This window comes from Microtus pennsylvanicus, chromosome 3 (assembly GCF_037038515.1).
Source record: "Microtus pennsylvanicus isolate mMicPen1 chromosome 3, mMicPen1.hap1, whole genome shotgun sequence".
NCBI lineage: Eukaryota > Metazoa > Chordata > Mammalia > Rodentia > Cricetidae > Microtus > Microtus pennsylvanicus.
Window position 1 is genome coordinate 99,858,529 of NC_134581.1, and position 13,186 is coordinate 99,871,714.

The following is a 13,186-nucleotide window of genomic DNA, read 5'->3' on the forward strand; positions in this document are numbered from 1 at the left end:
TATCTCTATCAAAAGTATACAGTGTGAAGCTAAGAATTGATTCAGAGACCAAAATGCTTTATATAATTTTTTTTTATTTAAAGACAGCTGAATGCACATACTACCCCACTATCACAAAGTGTGCAGTTGAGTATTCCACATTTGGACAAATCTCAGGGATCAGCAATCTGGAGTTCAGTGAATATCCAATGGTTATCCTTTTCCTGAGAAAGCCTCTTTTTTTTCTTCATGGCATATCTCCTGCCAGGTAAGGAGATAGGGCTTATTATTTTTTTTAAACATTTCTCAAATAAGCAGAATTCACAAAATACTTTCAATTACTATCTCTCATGAAGTACAGTAAATATTTGTAGAAGATAGAGTTTGCATCAGCATCTTTGCATATATGCCCAAACAGATGAGTGTTAGGCATAAGGTGGTGCCCAGAACTGGACTGGGGAGCTGAGGATGGGGCATTTTGTTCTGACACCAACTTTTTCTTCTCTATTTGCTGAGACTCTTTTATGCAGGTGCAGAGGCCTATGTCCGCGTGCATTTTATTGCTCTTTTCAGAAAAATGGATGGATAGATGTTGAAGAGAGAGAGCACAAAGTGTTTTAGAACATAAGCACTGAAATTATGTGGGTGAAAGAAGAAAAGTGGGGGCAAGTCCAGTATTCAGTCTTTTTATCTCTTCCTATTTAGATTTGGACATATTAGAGAATGATTGCTCCTCATTAATTTTCTTTATTCACCTGAGTGTGTCTCATTCTCAAACAAATCCAGTTAACAAGATATTGACAATTTCTACTTGTCCAAGCCTTTATTTCTTACTTATTTGTCTGTTAAAGAAAATTTGAATTTGTACCTTGATTTCTAATGATTCCATGTTGCTGTGTTTTTGTCTTAACTCTATATTGCAGTGCTGCTGTCTTAAACCCATCTTTGGCTCTAAATCACAAGGAAAATCATAATTCACAACATGTTATTTCTTCAGTGGCAGTCATTTCACAACTTTATATATCATCTATGCATTCCACTTTTATGTGTAATGTGTAACTCCCACTCTTTGTATTCTGGGAGTTGCAGTCCTGGGTCATTTCTGTGACATCATTCTTCACCATTCCATTTATCACTGTGCACTTAAACAACAGGATTTTGTTAAGAACACTTGCTTCCTTGGTTGATTTTTGCTTCTGGACCGTTCCTTTTGCTGTTAAAAATTTCTATTCTCATACCTCCAGCTAGATAATCCCTTTGTCAACTATTCCTCCTCCTGGACTTCTTGCCTGACTCCATCATCCCAGATTGCTCAATATCCTAGATAGTCTAACTTAAGTCTTTGGTACTTAGTGATACAACTAAGCAAAATTTCCCAGCAATACCAGATACTAGGAAATGAACAGGTAGATGGTTTCTTGTATGTGAGCAACTTAAGAAGATATTATTTATAATGCTAGTATTCTTTTAAGTAATAATTTGGTTGTTGCTTTTACTGTAGCTAGGATTTCACAAGGTAGACAAACCTTGAAATGAACAACAGTTTTTTTTGTAGTACTTGGATGAAATGTAGGGTCTTGCAGATACTGTGCAAGCATTCTACCACTGAGTTATAACCCCAGTCCATGTAGCTCCTAAGCACCACCAAATCCTTCTAATCATCACTAACATTCAATTTCTTTGTAAATATATTCTAACATTCAATTTCCATATTTATTCTTCCAGTTACCTTTGTTTTAATTGCAAGAGATTTAGGGAAGAACCACAGGGCCATGTGTTAATGACTCAGAAAACATCTATTGTTGATGCTACTTCAGGGGAAGATACCTGGTGAGATTACATAGAAGTATTGATGCAAAGTAAAATAGGATATCTTGTTGAGACGTGTAGGTGTTAGTGCTGGGGGAATGAATGTACTGCTTAGAATTGATTGAATTACTTGGATAAAAAGTAGAAACAGTTTTTTTCTATACCTTTTCTCTGTTCTTACTTACCTTGTCTCTCTATAGTAGTTTACTTTAGAGCTAGTGTTTGTTGACGATTTTGGAGGAACAGATACCCAGATTACAGTGAAATGCCACAGAAGTGGAAATTATTTTTTCATATGTTCACTGATTCATTAATTCATCTGCCAAAACAGTATGAAATCTTCCTCTGTCAAAGAATCAGCTGGTACTGAGACCTGATGGAGTTGGGAGTCATCTGAGCAGCCAAGAAGTGTATCGCATACATGAAAACAGGCAGGCATTAAGAAGATAAAATTTTTAAAAAGAAGACAAAAACTTCAAAAGAAATGGATACAGGAGAGAGTATGATCATGCTCACAAAGCGAAGCCTTTCTGAATGATCAGAATTAATGTAATCACTGAAAAGTTTTCAAAATGAGATTGGAGGTCAGAGTGGATCCACTCTAGAGAAAGGATTTCCAGCATTTAGAAAAAACCATTTTGGCTTGAAAAATCTGAAGGTTCCCTGGTCTTCATGTGGTTTAACTTTGTAGAGTTAGTGGTTCTAAGTACAGATGAAAAAAAAAAGGCAAGTTTCTGAAAGGTTGGTTAACATTGTGAGACAATCGTTATAATAAGTGACAATATGTTGGACTCTTAAGTTTTAATAGTAAAATCTTGATTGTGTCTTTCATCTCAATAAATAAAAAGACAGAATTTAGAGACTGTGTGGTATATGTTTCTCATTCTTTTTCTCCCATATGTCAACAACATGAAAACAGGAAACCAAACAATTATTTTAGAATTTTTACTTGTGGGGTTTTCTCAAGATGCAGAGTATCAACCCTTGCTATTTGGACTGTTTCTACTCATGTTTGTGGTTGCTGTACTTGGGAACCTACTCATCATTCTGGCCGTCGGCTCTGACTCCCACCTGCACACTCCCATGTACTTCTTCCTCTCCAACCTGTCCTTTTCTGACATTTGTTTCATCTCTACAACCATCCCTAAGATGTTGGTAAACATTCAAACACAGAGCAAGTCCATCACCTATGCAGGATGCATCACCCAAATGTATTTTTTCATGGTCTTTGGAGGCATGGACACATTTCTTCTCACTCTGATGGCTTATGACAGATTTGTGGCCATCTGCCACCCCCTTCACTACCCAGTAATCATGAACCCCCAACTGTGTGGCCTGCTGGTTCTTGTGTCCTGGTTCATCAGTTGCCTATACTCTCTGGTCCAGAGTCTGTTGGTGCTGCGATTATCCTTCTGCACGAATCAGATAATTAAACACTTTTACTGTGAACTTGCTCAGGCCCTAACTGTAGCTTGTTCAGACACACTGCTCAACCATATCCTTCTTTATATTGTGACTTGTATTCTTGGCTTTGTTCCTTTTTCAGCGATCCTTTATTCCTATTCTCAAATTGTTTCCTCCATTCTGCGAATTCCATCAACAGATGGAAAATATAAGGCATTTTCCACTTGTGGTTCTCATCTCTCAGTGGTTTCATTATTCTACGGGACAGGTCTTGGTGTGTACCTTAGTTCTGATGAAACTTCCTTTTCTTGGAAGGGCATGGTGGCCTCAGTAATGTATACAGTGGTCACACCCATGCTGAACCCTTTCATCTACAGCTTGAGGAACAACGACATTAAGAAGGCCTTACAAACACTTGGGAGAATACTTTTTGTTAAGTGATAAGGTCACCGATTTTAGGTTTCTGAGCTGATAGAAGTAAAGCAGTAGGCTAAAGAAATTCTGCTTATTAATCATGTAGAAATTCTATTCAGTTTGTTCCTGTATTTTGTTAAAAATTATATTGTGAGTACTTTATCTGAAACTTATGAGATGCCTCCTTTGTTATTTTCAGTTTTATCCTTCTCCCTTTTTTTGTGACACATTTCTTGATTTCATTATAATGTTTACATTTTTGTAGGTCAATACAACCTTTAAAATACCAACTCATGAATTGCTTGACAAAAGTTATGAAATAGTTAATTTATAGAACTTAAGTCCATGTATAGGTATTCAATACTTGTGGCTATAAATGCTTCATTAATGAGGCACATGCTAGAATGTATGTTACTAGTAGACAGTATCTCTCGGTACAGGCTGAAAATTACCATGAAAGATTGTAAGCACCACTCAGAAATCACTGCTGAGATTTTAGACCTGAAAATTTCCAACCTTGCTATTACATATTGAAATGATCTATGATGTGAGCATTTTTGTATCCCTGACTTGTATGTTAAAACAATATAACCAATGTGATTTTATTAAAAGGGAGAAATTGGAAAGCAATTGCATTTATTCCTGAAGGCACCCTCAGAAATAAAGCTTCTTTTAGAAACAAAAGATCCTAGGGAGCTATCTACATAAGAACATAATAGAAAGGTACCGTTTATGAGCCAGAAAATTGGCCCTCAATAGAAATCAAATCTATCACTTCTTAATTTTAAATTTTCCAATCTTCAGAATTGTGAGAAATGAATTTTTATTGTATATAAAGTATTTAATCTAAGAGATTTGCTATAACTTCATGAATATATTATCCCCTATGACTAAAGGGTATAAAATAATATTAAAATTTGAAATGTCTGTTAGATAGCGCGTCTCGCTTTTTCAATCTTGTTTATTATGCATTCCCGGCTGCCGCATTGGCTGGGAATCCTTTTGGTTGCTATTTTCACAGCTTTCAAATCGAAACCCAAAGATTCCCCCTCATTTACTCCATGGCACACAATGTCTGGCCACCATTTTCACACAGTATTTAAAGCTTGCGTCCAAAAAGAAATCCTGATTTCTACAGATGAGCTACTAATGTTTCCTTTAGCTGAGACATTTTAAATGTATCTTACTCTTTATTTAATGATCTTTGGAGTTACTAAATGTTACATTGGTAAATATCACACAGACTACTCAATGTTCACCAATAAGAGATGGAAGATTTGCCATGATCACATGGTAATACAGGAACTATATTTTTGGGCTTGGCATATGTAATGAGCATGGAAGCAGATTCCTCTGAATGAATAAATAAAGGGGAATCTGTAGTGTAGATAGAGCAGGAAATTTATAGAATAAGAATGAATGTAACTTGGTGTAATGTAAAAGCATTTCTTCTTGCGTGTGGTGTGGAAATTTACTAAGGTGAAATATTAAGAGAACATTTGCCCGCTTAAAGGCTGCCACACCCATCTGGCCCTGCCAGATGTGGGGGCTGCACCCAGCAACTGTGGTAACAAAATAATCTTGCAACACAAGAGGGACCCCCACCCTTCTGTGGCCAGTCGATACTGATAACCTAGGACATCCGGTTATTGGAAGGATCAAACGAGGGCCAATTTTGAACTGACTTAAAAGAGGACGGTTATCTCACTTCTCACAATGGCTCTGGCACCAGGCCTCCGTGAAAAGAGAGATCCTCCTAGCCTGCCTCCCGAAAAGCAGCAATATTGAATGCCTTGCCTAAACATTTAATGCTCTGTCTCCCAAGTACAGAGCTTCGAATCCCGAAAACAGATATTTAACGCCTTGCATCCCGAATGCAAATCCTCATTTCCTGAGAGTGGACATTGAAGGTCTGTCTCCTGAGAACAGACTAGATACTCTGCCTTTCAGGATGCTTTGCCATCCTGAGAGCAAAGCTTCGTCTTCTGAGCAGACAGAATGCTTTGCCATCCCGAGAGCGAAGCCTTGTCTTCGAGAGTAGAGAACTAAAAGCCTTGTCTCCCAAGACTCGGTCACCTGAAAAGCCGAGTCCGAGGCCTTACCAGATACCAGCCTGGAACATCAGGACCTTATCTCCTGAGCGCAGACTATGGGGTCAACAGTAAATCTACGCTACCCAACCCCCAGTGTGGACAAGAGCCCAGCCTAAAGAAATTAAAAAAGCCCTTTTTAAGCCAGGGAATACCAGGTCGTATGATGCTATTTCATGTGTGTATGAGATGTTAAGAGAAGAGCATAGATGTGTTAATACATAAGTTTAGTATGTGAAATGTTAAGAGATATTTTATGGATAATTGATAAGATTAGGAAATATTAATGGATAAGTTAAGGTTAAGAAGTGTTTTATAGAAAAATAATGGATAAGTAGTATTAAGGTTAAGAAGTGTTTTATGAATAAGTGATGTTAGATTAAGGTTATGAATTGGTTTTATGTATTAGGCTTAGTAGAATTAATAATTGTGATATTGAAGTGCCTGTGTGTTGCCCATTATCAATCTCCCATGCCTATTAAGATTGTAAACCCCATTGATGCATTGGATATTGAAGTTGCTAAGTAAAGAATCATCATAAAAACAATTCTCTTGCTTGGTCTGGTTACTCATCACTCTCTGGGGAGAAAGGCACAGAGTCCTCATAGATATTACTTGAAAAGAACCTGGAGCTGAAGTCCCCCAACTCGTAACAGCACATTAGATATCCTGCATATCAGAAATTTACATTGCAATTTATAACAGTAGCAAACTTACAGTTATGAAGCAGCGATGAAAATAATTTTATGGTTGGGGTCACCACATATGTATTAAAGATATGTACAACACTAGAAAGGATGGGAAACACTGCTTTAGGGTTTAAAAAAGAAAAGTTCAAATATTTTTCCCACAGTTGGTATTTCTATAATCACCCAGGCAGCAGGCAAGCCAGTTTGGTTTTACTGTTGACTTTCAATTCCTTTTCCTCATGTGTAAAACATGAGAACATGGCTAAGAAACTTCTGTTTTCTCCACTTTTCACATTACGCAACTATTTTTTTTCTTTTTCCATTAAAAAATTTACACTTCTCCCCTCCTCCCATTTCCCTCCCACTCCCCCACTTCTCCTCCTCTCTCCCCCTCCCTCCTTAAGAGAGGGCAGAGTACCCTGCCCTGTGGGAAGTCCAAGGCCCTCCCCTCCATCCAGGCCTAGGAAGGTGTGCATCCAAATAGATTAGGGTCCCCAAAAGCCAGTACGTGCAGTAGAAACAGGTCCCAGTGCCATTATTGATGGCTTCTCAGTCTGCCCCCATTGGCAGCCACATTCAGAGAGTTCGGTTTGATCACATGCTCGTTCAGTTCTGGTCCAGCTGGATTTGGTGCATTTGTGAAAAAGACCACATCAAACCTGTTTCACATTGACTGTTGATTCCAAACCCCCAGGCCATAGATTTGGATAGGTTTTTGGAGGAGGAGTGGAGACTGAACTGAGGGCATGATTTTCAGGAAGCACATTTTCTACTGTTGAGCAAACCCCCAAATCCTGTGTTTGGTTGCTTTTTGAGGGAAATTGGTGGTGGAGGTTGTGGGGTATGGGTGCAAAGCTTGGGGAAAGGAATATAGAGAAAGGGTACTGTCAAAGCAGGGAGCTGTGCAGTGTTAAACTAAGTGCTAACTGCAGCACACCACTGATAGGTTTTCATCATCACAGGAACTTTTTTTGTTACTTTGGATTTGGGGTTTGTTTTCTTGAACTTGCTTTTAAAAACCATGATTCTATAGACCCAAAGAGTGATGAAGCTTGGCTTCCAGTCTCAATTTTGGGAGGGAATTTTGATTTTAAAAAGTTGTTCTTCCCAATAGCTATTCACCGTGATGTAAAATGATTGTCCCAAATGATCTGTATACTGCATTTTGCAACTACACTGTGAAAGATGAAAATGTATTATGAATAAGACTATGACAGTAAAAAATCATTACTCTGATGGAGGAAGGTCATTGGCTAATAAAGGAACTGCCTTGGCCCATTTTATTGGTTAGGACATAGGTAGGTGGAGTAAACAGAACAGAACGCTGGGAGGAAGAGGAAGTGAGCTCAGACTCGACAGCTCTCCTCTCCAGAGCAGACGCCTCAGAGAGAGACGCCATGCTCCCCGCTCCAGGGAAGATGCACGCTATGAAGCTCCGACCCAGGATGGACTTAGGCTAGAATCTTCCTGGTAAGACCGCTGCTATACAGATGATAAGAAATGGGCTAGTCCAGGTGCGAGAGTTAGCCTAGAAGAGGCTAGGTAGAAATGAGCCAAGCAGTGATTAAATGAATACAGTGTCTGTGTAATTATTTCGGGGCAAAAGCTAGCCAAGCAGGCGGCTGGGGTGTTGGGGATGCAGCCCTACCGCCGCTCCTTATTACTACAAATGACGCCCAGGCGTGTGGCTAACTGAGTCCACAGAAAGCCTGAGAAAGCTTGGAAAAGAATAGAGTAAAGCATGTTTCTTATGTCAATTTCTCGGGTCTACTCTGCTTGCCAGAGGCAAGCAAGCACCTCGTCTAAGAGAGGCTTCCTGACTCAGCTTTAGCTGCAAAGCCTGCAGCTCATTAAGAGGTCCTGCCACGAAACACTCTAACGGTGTTGACGAAAAGCTGAATGCATGCTTTTCGGTTTTCAGCCATAGCAGGAAAAAACCTGCGCGTTTAAAAATGCCGGCTTTCTGGGCCATCCTGCCAGGGCAAACTCTAACTGTTTGAGGCAGGAGGGCCGGCTACAGAGAGAGGACTTGAGTGTTGTCTGTTGTAGCTCGCTGGCTGGCAGGGACCTTGAAACGCCAGTTGTGGCTATAAACATGGCTACAGCCAGTACCTCAGCCATGAGGCTAGAAAGCTAAGGATCCAGCCGTCAAAGCCATGGCTTTAGTCCTACTGATATTGCTTGGTACATTAAAGACTCATGTGGTCAGTAAAACAGAGATACAGTAAAGAGAACGTCAAAGACAAAGAAAAATTTTAAATGATTTATAGTGTTAAAATATATGCAGACTAAAAGTTAAAATTCTTGAAGTAAACCTCTGTGACTTCAAGGTGTGGTAGCACACGCCTTTAATCCCAGTGCCTAGAAGGCAGAGACAAACAGATCTCTGTGAGTTCAAGGTGTAGTAGTGTACGCCTTTAATCCCAATGCCTGGGAGACAGAGACAGGCGGATCTCCGAGAGTTCAAAGACAGCCTGGTCTACAGATATACGCTCAAAAAGCAAAAAGTTAACATAGGAATGTCACAGCTTAGATTCTTAAGTGCCTAGTGATTTAAAGGCACAAATCAAAAGTGCTCCTGGATAGTAAAAAATTGTAGATTCACAATAGGACAGATTCAGACCACTAAATGAGTCACACTGTTGGATGAATATACGTAGGCTTGGGAGAGAGAAGAAAAAGAATATAGAGAATAAAGTTAATGGTTTAAAAAAAAGGTAAAGTCTTTAAAGAGACAGAGTACAGATAGTTAAGAGATTAAAAGAAATAAAGAAAAATAAGCCCCGTAAAATGAAAAATTCACAGAGAGTCTGGATTTTGTACATTGTGTTTTCTTTAAAATTTTTGACTGTGAAGGAGCTAAGTACAGAGAGACATTTCATTATATGGGCTGCCAAGTGGAACCAGAACAGATATCATGAGGGTATAATTTCAGAATTTGGGTCTAAGGATATTATGCTTTGGAGAGGGTCTTCTTTTGTTTTCACAGAGGACCAGACCCTTTGGATTTCTTCTATCCTGATTTGGTATGATGGACCATGACCTCCCAAAAAGTTCCTGTGAACACCCTCAAAAAATTACACCACTCAACTGCCAACTGAGATGAAACTAGCACACAGGTTATACCATGAAAGACCTAATTAACGACGCCCCCATTCAGCAGGAAGCAGTTTGGAGAGAAAAAAACTGCGCCCATGTTCCCAAAATATTGTTTATAAATGTCTTTTTACATTTAAAGGGGGAAATGATATAGGTATGAATAATTTGCATTGGTATAGATTTTAAGGTCAATTTTGTTATATGTATTTCTTGATCTTGATTAGGTATTGTGATTGTGTACTTCATTTAAAAATGTACTGTATAATTAAGAAATATAGGTTGTTAATGGATAATCATCAGTAATAGTCAAGCTTGTAGTCATGTTAGTTAGATTTTTTAGATATATAAAGATATATTTCAGATAGGCATTCTTCATATCTCTCAAAGGCTACAGAATATGGTATTTAAAATATTTTAATAACTGAGGACTTTTCATGACAATGAGACACTCTGCTCCTGGCAGCACCAATCTACTTCAAGAGGAAGATGGGCATCGAAGAGGCTCGTTATGGAGTTTGATAGCCATTTGGGCAAGAAACTGCTCTTGCCTGGACTATTGCATAAACTGGACACAGAGAACCCGCAGAGAGAGGACTACTGAACTTGCCTAAGGTGAGATGATCTTTTGGGGTTCCTGATTCATGAAAGAGTCTGCAAGACATTCTGCAGGACACAACAAATAGTGACTGAACTGACTTTGAATTTTCCTGCTTTATGGAAATGTCTGCTGGATACCATGGGCCTGTAGACTGAAGATGGATGCCCCAACGGTACAGAGGAACTTTGGGTGACTGTCCAGGCAGCGAGATGTCTCTGTCATTTCTAGAGTTTTCTTATTTCTTGTTTACTTAGGTAGTATTATATCCTTCTGGAGTCTTTGCTGGAGTTGAAGAATGAATAGATAGTTATAGTTTTCCTTAGTTATGATAAAGATTATTGTAACTTTTACTTGATAACTGTTTCGTTATATGTAATTTTGCTATGTTAAAGTTAAAGCCGTTTTTTTTTGTTTAAACCAAAAAAGGGGAAATGATGGAGGAAGGTCATTGGCTAATAAAGGAACTGCCTTGGCCCATTTTATTGGTTAGGACATAGGTAGGTGGAGTAAACAGAACAGAACGCTGGGAGGAAGAGGAAGTGAGCTCAGACTCGACAGCTCTCCTCTCCAGAGCAGACGCCTCAGAGAGAGACGCCATGCTCCCCGCTCCAGGGAAGATGCACGCTATGAAGCTCCGACCCAGGATGGACTTAGGCTAGAATCTTCCTGGTAAGACCGCTGCTATACAGATGATAAGAAATGGGCTAGTCCAGGTGCGAGAGTTAGCCTAGAAGAGGCTAGGTAGAAATGAGCCAAGCAGTGATTAAATGAATACAGTGTCTGTGTAATTATTTCGGGGCAAAAGCTAGCCAAGCAGGCGGCTGGGGTGTTGGGGACGCAGCCCCGCCACTGCTCCTTATTACTACATTACTCTTTAAAAAATGTGAAATGTCTATAATTTTTCAAGGCAGTGTCAGAGATGTACTCTAATGGGGGAGGGTAGTACTTAGAAAATCTCTATAATAAAATGGAAATGATTTACACACAATGTTACTGCAAATGTGCACGTAACCACTTAGGAGAAGTACCCAAGCATCTGTTTAATTCCATTGTTGCTGCTTGTATAATATTTTGTGGATGTTTCTCAGCTCACCTGTAAAGAACTGCTTTGCTTTTGGATGGGTTCTGCTCTTATTGAAGAAGAAGATAAAAACAGTCACTTCAATGAGATAAAGTGCATTCTATTTGCCTATTTGTTTGAATTTTTATTAATGCAAGGGTGTTGGCCAATATTCTGGCCATATGGTTATGTAAAAAGGAAATACAAAACTGCCCTATTAAAGGTTATGCTTTGACGAATGACCCTGCGAAATTACCATGAAAATTTAAGCCCATCTGTCTTAGGATTATAGTTCATATTCCATCAGCCCAATAAGTCAGAGTAGAAAGCTGGAGGAAGGAACTGACACCAAGTCATGGAGAGGTGCTGCTTACTTGTTTTTTCCTTATAGTTTGCTCAGCCTGATTTCCTTTTTATTATGTATTTATTGATTTGTATTAAAAAGTTTAAACAAATTACATCACTCCCCTCCCTTCCATTCCTCCCATATCCTTTATCTCCAAGCCATTTCATGCACCCCTTGAATCCCTTTGAAATTCTTGTCTTCTTTTTCTTTGATTGTTATTTCTACACACATACACACACACACACACACACACACAGAGAGAGAGAGAGAGAGAGAGAGAGAGAGAGAGAGAGAGTTCAGCCTGCTCTGACTAATTAAAGGGGACTCATTCCTAGGAGAGTCCTAGTCCCCCCTCAATACTTATTAGTTGCCTTTAGTTTTTCTGTCTAGAGCTAGAACCCTGTGAGATTTCTCTCATCCGTGTTAGCATATGTGTTGTTATTGGTCATGTCTTGTGTAAGCAGTCAAATGACTAAGGTATCATCCATGTAGCTTTTCTGTCATTTCTAGGAGTCACCATCTCACAGCAGATTTCCTGGTCTCCTGGCTATCACTATTTTTTTTATCTTCTGTTCTTGTTTCTTTGGGACTTATCCCCTGGAATTGTGTTGTAGATGTATCCTTTGGGGCTGATCTCCTTGCAATTCCTTAATCTCTGTTTCATAGCAAATTTTAGCTTTTCTGCAATGCCCTTCTGTTTTTTTAAATGCAAATGTTTAATAGATCTAGAAACTGTTTGAGAACTGATTTGAGTAGGTGAGCATTTCGTTGTGGGAGAGCACTGATATGTCTACCTGTTTTCTTTTAGTATCAAGAACTACTAGCTCAGAGTGACACTATTCATAGGGAGCTGGGCCCTCCCACACCAATCACCAATCAAGAAATGCATCAGAAGCTTGCCTACAGGCCAATTTGATGATACTTACTCAACTAAGGTTATCTCTTCTAAAATGACTCTGGTTTGTGTCAGTTTGTCATAAAACCAGCCAGAACACCATTAGAAGAATCATGTTCAGTACTGGACAGTGGTTGGAACCAGAAGTGGTTATTCAGGTGTATGCATTGGAGGTATCTAGTTGTCCACAAGATGAGTGGCATTAGGAACTACAGCAGTACAGAGATGAACTAAATGTGTAGGGTTAAGCCAGCCCCTTAGGGGGCGGGCTTGCCCCGCGTGAATGTTTACTTATAAATCGGGTGCGCGGGAGACCACGTGCCCCTTTTCCTGCTTCCTGTGCTCCGCGGGAACCTCGGTCCTGTAAGTTAATTTCTTCATTAAAGCTGTATATATTTCTCTACAATCTGCCTGCATTTATTTACGTCGCTACATATTTGGCACCCAGTGAGGCTTTGCAGATATCTGCCCTAAATTGGAGGCACCTGGGGGCGACCGCTGGGAGCCAGCGGCACCCCCCCTCTGGAGGTCTCTCTCTTAGCGCAGATTGTACCCTCTCAGCACTGCTCCTAGAAGCAGCTGAGATTCTGAGTCACTGGAAATCTATAGCCACTCAATTTTTCCTGGTGTCTGCTAGAAAGTCGGCAAACAGGATGGGAGATTTAGTCCCTGTGGTTTGGATTCAGCCCCACATCACAAGTCTGTGCGCCCCGCCCTACCTGACAGTGGTACAAACGCTTCTGTAACAGCATGATCAGTACACAGCTCTGCTCTGTTCCCCTCCCACCTCCGCCCAGTGCTCG

The 13,186-nt window shown here is 39.8% G+C and overlaps 1 protein-coding gene across 1 annotated transcript; it reads left to right on the forward strand.

Annotated features, from left to right (window-relative positions):
- Nucleotides 1–2,694: 2,694 nt before the first annotated feature.
- On the forward strand, nt 2,695–3,633 carry LOC142847250 (olfactory receptor 7A10-like). Its single transcript, XM_075967968.1, has one exon. The coding sequence runs from the start codon at nt 2,698–2,700 to the stop codon at nt 3,631–3,633; it is 936 nt and encodes a 311-aa protein (XP_075824083.1). The 5' UTR covers nt 2,695–2,697.
- The last annotated feature ends 9,553 nt before the right edge of the window (nt 3,634–13,186 follow it).

What these genes read in the sequence shown, in the direction of transcription:
- LOC142847250 (XM_075967968.1), top strand. Translation starts at nt 2,698, where the DNA reads ATGAAAACAGGAAACCAAACAATTATTTTAGAATTTTTACTTGTGGGG.